General features: G+C 42.6%; 1 protein-coding gene across 1 annotated transcript in view; it reads left to right on the plus strand.

Annotated features, from left to right (window-relative positions):
- Positions 1-6002, plus strand: part of HGFAC (HGF activator) — a 45816-nt gene extending 39814 nt beyond the window's left edge. Inside the window, exons 9-11 of the mRNA XM_056855125.1 lie at positions 2115-2255; positions 4289-4437; positions 5832-6002. Coding sequence (XP_056711103.1) covers positions 2115-2255; positions 4289-4437; positions 5832-6002 — 461 coding nt within the window. The remainder of the gene's footprint in view (positions 1-2114; positions 2256-4288; positions 4438-5831) is intronic.

The raw sequence follows: 6002 nt of genomic DNA on the forward strand, positions 1-6002 counted from the left end.
GCCAGAGCCAGATTTTCTGGTTGGGGGAAAGCATTTTTGGGGAGGCATCTGGGGATCCTGGGCTGTGCTTTCTAGTGGGATCCAGTCCCATTCCAAAAACACATGAGAAGCAAGCACAGTGAAGCCTGACCCACACTCACTTCCCTTGGCTAAAAGTGTTTGGTGTATGGAGGGGCCAGTGATATCCCTGGCCATTTAACATATAAGTGGCCTTGGAGCTGAAGACAGAAGAGAAAAGAAGAAGAGTTGGTTTTTATACTCTGCTTTTTCTCTACCTTTAAGGAGACTCAAAGCAGCTTACAATCGCCTCCCCTCTTCCCCTCCCCAGAACAGGCACCTTGTGAGGTTGGTGGGGCTGAGAGAGTTCTGAGAGAACTGTGACCAGCCCAAGGTCACCCCACCCACTTCATGTGGAGGAGTGGGGAAATCTAATCTGGTTCTCCAGATTAGAGTCCACCTCTCTTAACCACTACACCATGCTGGCGCCAGGCTAACATAGCCTGGGGAAGACCCTTCTGGTTAGTTAAGACCTCACTTCATCTTCCAAACTCTCCAGCATGCTGAGGAAACCAGGCCACTGTGAGGGTCTGTATACCTTGCCTTGAGTAAGGCCTTTGCCTTGTATGATTTCCCCCCCCTCCCTGGACTCGTAAAAGCGGTTCAGGCCTCTTGCCTTTCCTTGGTTCAGGCGCAGCGTCTGACAGGCCCCAGGCTGGAATGTCTCTTCCCTCTTCCCACGCCCCTCCCTTGCTCTCACTGACTCCCTTCCACCAGCTATGGCCTTGGTGGGTAGATAGTACTAACAAGCTCTGTGTTCTTTGATGGTTTGTACCATGCACAATTATCTCGTAGATTCCCATAACATACGTTTGGCATCTGCTTTCCTGTAGGGGTTATAATTCTGTCTTTGTGAAATGGTATTCACTTGCAACTTTACCAGTGTGTGACCTGTATCATCTGAAGCTTCCAATTAAAGTTCCTTGTTTCTGCATGACTGTCTGAGCAAGTGATTTGATGGAGTTTGCACAGAAAGGTCGGGAACCCTCACAGCCACTCTAGGCTTCCCCTTGTCAGTGTGCCAAATGGATATTACCCCCACCCCAGCACCAGGCCTCACAGCATGTGCAGAAAGGCCTAGAAAGGAGTGGAGAATTGACAATCCACTCTGGAGAGTGGATTGGCAAGATTCATTCCTGTCTGCAAAAGATTTCAGAGCAGAACCATCTCATTCCTAGCAGTAAATGTTTTTTCTAACATTGTTCAAATGTGCCCTTTGACTGGAATGAGGGATAAGATGTACCCCAAATTTTGGCCTATGATAGCTTTTCACTTACTAACCGCATCATCAAAATATGCATGCCTTATAGGCCCTCCCAGAAAACTAGAATTTTGGTGTCTCCCCACCTCATCTCAAATCCCATATTTTTCAGTGGAGTACATTTGTCAGGAATAGACAAATCCAAGGATGCACATGGCTCTTTGAATCAGCCCATGAGCCCCTCCTGAGATTGTTCTGGGTGTGTTGAGTGTTTTCATCAGCAAAGGTGCACCTCGAAACATTTTGTGCTAAGTGACAGTTCTCCCGCCACCCTCTGAAGACTTTTATCCCCTGGGTGTGAAACAGGAATCTTTTAGCAGGTGTGGCTTTAGCATACATGAGGTCAGGATTAAGTCTCGAGAGGTGACTTTTAAAAGTCATTCTTTCCCACTGAATGTGGGAAAAGGGTAGAAATCAGGTTCTTTTTTATTTTTTATTTTGGAAGAATAAAAGCAAAACATGAACAAAACATTTTAAAAGCTGAGATTACTACAAAAGAAGAAGGAATCAGAGCATGATCCCCTTTACAATTAGGACAGTTAATACAATTATACCAAATAAAAGGAAAGATATATTGATAATGTTAAATATAATAGCAGTTTCAAACAATATGTAATAAGATAATAAAAGCATTAATTAATGATTGTCCTAATATTTTTTATCATAAATCATGAAGTTCTTGGTCAGGCTCAGGCACCCCAATAAAGAAAAGTATACAGGATAATTAATACTGCATCTCCCCCCCACTCCCCCCCCCATGCTTGTGTACAGCTGATCTGTTTTCTTCCTTTGGCAGTTTTGGTGAAACTAAAGAAGGCCAATCAGCGCTGTGCTGTGAAGTCCCAGTTTGTTCAGCCAGTCTGCTTGCCAGAAAATGGACTGACCTTTCCTGATAATTATAAATGTCAAATTGCAGGATGGGGCCACTTGCATGAAAGTAAGTTTGGCAAAGAGGTGTGGTGTGTGGTAGTGACGGCTTGAGCTCCATGTGTGTGTGTAAAGTGCCATCAAGTCGCAGCCAACTTATGGCGACCCCTTTTGGGGGTTTTCATGGCAAGAGACTAACAGAGGTGGTTTGGCAGCACCTTCCTCTGCACAGCAACCCTGGTATTCCTTGGTGGTCTCCCATCCAAATACAGGTCAGGGCTCCATACATCAAAATTAACTTTTGTGCTGTTGATTCTCCAGCAGAGCCACTTCCTTCTCTAAGGGGGTTTCTGTTGGGGGTGGGGGGTACGTGTGTGTGTGTGTGTGGCTTTTTTTTTTTTTTTGAGCACTCAACCCCCATTCCCTCCATCACCTGTTTTGACTTCATTTTTTCAGTCATCTCCTATACCATGCCATTTGCTTCCAGTTGTCTAGGCAGACTCTGGTTGTATTCCATGTTATATGAGTCTACTTGAACCAGAGTGTGCGAGCAGATTGTGGACAGAATCCTTGCAAGTTTTTTGCTTTTCATTAAAGAGGATTGCAAAATACCAGCTGAACAGATTTTGCCAACAAATCTTGTCTTCACCAGTTTCCAATTTGTGGGAGATTAAACAAGCAATTTTGAGAGAAGTTCACGTTTTGGTTTCTCATCCCCTAATCTTTTTGCTCTGGCACCCATGGGGCCCGTGAAAATCAGGGGAAATGGTATTCTTTGAAGTCCTGTAGGTCTGTACTTCTGTTACTCCTAAATTAAGGATTATTAGGGAAAGTAGACTCCTGTGTTGCAAACAAAAAAACCAAGAGAAAGAAACCTCTTTCAAAACTAGCCCTTTGTGTGCTGAAAAATATTTATTTTTAGTTAGTTTTGGGAGCAGACGAAGGGAACTAAGGGGTTGAAGAACCTTTCCTATGAGGAAAGGATAGAGAGTCTGGGGATTTTCATTTTAGCAAAAAAAGACTAAGGAGGGAATTGATAGAGGTTTATAAACTTATGCATAGGGTAGAGAGAGTAGACAGAGAACTTTTCCCTCTCCCTAAATACTAGCGTTTGAGGGGAACCAATGAAATTGATGGGCAATGGATTCAGGATATACAAAAGGAGACACGTCTTTCCTTAATGAGGAATTAAATTGTGGACTTCATTACCAGGGAACATAGTGATGGCTATGAGCATGCATGGTTTTAAGAGGGAATTAGATTAATGGAGAAGTCCATCAGTGGTAGGTAACGGGATGCTCCACAGAACCCTCTGAATAATCTGTACTAGGAGAAACATGGTGGGAGGCCTCGGCCTCCGGGCCCTGTTTGTTTGTCCTCCAGGGCAACTGGTTGGCTGCTGTCTGGAGCAGGTTGCTGGGGTGATCTGATATTCTCGTGCTCTTAATTTTGAATACTGTGTACAGTTCTGGCCACCTCGTTTTGAAATCTTGTCATAGAGCTGGAAATGGTGCAGAAAAGGGCAACCAAATGATTAATAACACGGGGCACCTTTCTGTGAGGAAAGACTATGGACTTGGGGAGTTTCAGTTCAGAGAAGATATGGCTAAAGGGGGACATGATAGAGGTCTATAAAATCATATATATTGTGGAGAAAGGGGAGAGAAAGAGAGAGAGAGAGAGATTTTCCTCCCTCTTCTATAATACTAGAACTTAGCACCAGTGTAACATCCACTAATTTAGCAAATCTTACTTCATCATGTTAGGCCTCCATTTTACTGCTAATAATTGGAGTAATTTAACAATGGGATAAAGCTAAGAAAGACCATGTGTTTCCTTGACAAAGATGTTCTCAAGAGGAGATTGGGAATTCCTTAGGATGGGATATCCAGATTTGGGATAGAACACTGAATGACAATCTAGTGGTTCTCTTTCAAATGCATTATTCTTTGAGTATGACATTGGGGTAATACAGAGACATATTGTCTGAGTCAATGGGATTTCTGTACACTAAAATACCGAATCCCCACTGTTGATAAACAGTGGCCATACTCTGACACAAGGGGAATTAACCCATGTTTTCTATATGATTCACTTCACCAGATGCATCCAGCTATTCTAGATCATTGCAAGAAGCAATCATTCCTCTCATTGCTGATAACAAGTGTCAACATTATGATGTGTATGGAACTGATATTAGTGAAAATATGTTTTGTGCTGGTTATCTCGATAGCAAATCAGATGCCTGCCAGGTAATGTTGTTATATTTCTATGTAAATTCATATGAATGAGTGAATCTGTAGAAAATTGCAATATGATGGGAAATATTTTACTGTTAACAGAGAATTGTTAACAACAATCCACTAAGTCTAAATATTTTACCCTACTCTACTTCATTTCACTTGTCTCAAATCCTGATTCTGGTTAAGGTTATACTAATGAATTTGTTTGGTCTTGAAGCAAAGTGCATCAAGCATCTTTGAGGGTGGTTTGTGGGGAAAGCGCTGCCTCGACTTAATAATCCTGTTGGTTTGGGGAGTTCATGTCAGTTTTCTTGTATGCAGCAGTAGCCTGGCAGGAAAGTCAAAAATCAACGTCTCAAAGCAGGAGTCCTACTTGTAAAAACCAACCCTATTTTCAATTGAAAAAAATAATTCCAAATGCAGAGCAGTCATTTCTTGAAGTAATATTCATTCCTTGATCATATCTTTGCACTGGGAATGCTAATGTGTTGTGTGTGTGTGTAAAATGCCATCAAGTCATAGCTGACTTACAGTGACCCCTGGTGGGGTTTTCAAGGCAAGTGATTAAGGAGAGGTGGTTTGCCATTGCCTTCCTCTGCAGAGTGTTCCTTGGTGGTCTCCCTTCCAAGTACCAACCCGGCTTAGCTTCCGAGATCTGACTAGCCTGGGCCATCCAGGTCAGGGCCCTATTATGTCATACTGTGATGAAATTACTCTTCCTTTAGGCTTTCACATAACATGTAACATGTGCTTTGATTGCTGATGGCTACTTATTATTGCACCACCATCTACTCACTTGATTGGGGGCTAAAGGAAACAATTTGGCAGTTAGAACATAGACAGTGAAAGTGGTGGCGGTATGAAAGCTGATTGGAGAAGGAACCTGGGGGAGAGGGGCTCCCAAGAGCCTACTTCGCATTTGGAGACTTCAGTTGAATTTTGGGGCTCAGTAAACACAGGTTTGGCCTTGTGTGCATCTGTTAGGGTTGCCAGGTGCCTGGGAAAAAAATTCCTTGCTCCTTTATTAGAGTTTTAATAGGATGTTGTTTACCTCCGTGCCAAGAAAAGCTTCAACTGTCCATTTCTACCTCTATTAAAGGGCAGGAGATTTTTCTGCAAGCCTGTTGGCAACCCTAGTTTGTGTATATATCTCTATAACTTAGAGTATACTATGAAGAGTGTACTGTTGATGTAGGGACATAAGGAACTTCAGCATCCTTGTTTCCTGTTTTCTTAATAAGGCTGTATCTACGCCATGCTGTTGAACATGTAGAAAGTAACACTGTGTATTGACTAAGAGATAATAATTAGTAAAAGTAGGATCACTATTTCCAGATTTGATTGGAAACAGTACTGAAACCGTTGTGTGACTCAGTTGTTTTATTTTTCTATCTTTTGTGCAGGGAGATTCTGGAGGGCCACTAGTCTGTGAAAAGGATGGAATATCTTACCTGTATGGTATCATCAGCTGGGGTGACGGCTGTGGCAGGGCAAAGAAGCCTGGTGTTTATACAAAAGTGACCAAATATTTGGACTGGATCAACCAGAAAACAACTCCAAAAGAGCAACAGTAG

The sequence above is a fragment of the Euleptes europaea genome, chromosome 9, assembly GCF_029931775.1.
Source record: "Euleptes europaea isolate rEulEur1 chromosome 9, rEulEur1.hap1, whole genome shotgun sequence".
Lineage (NCBI taxonomy): Eukaryota > Metazoa > Chordata > Lepidosauria > Squamata > Sphaerodactylidae > Euleptes > Euleptes europaea.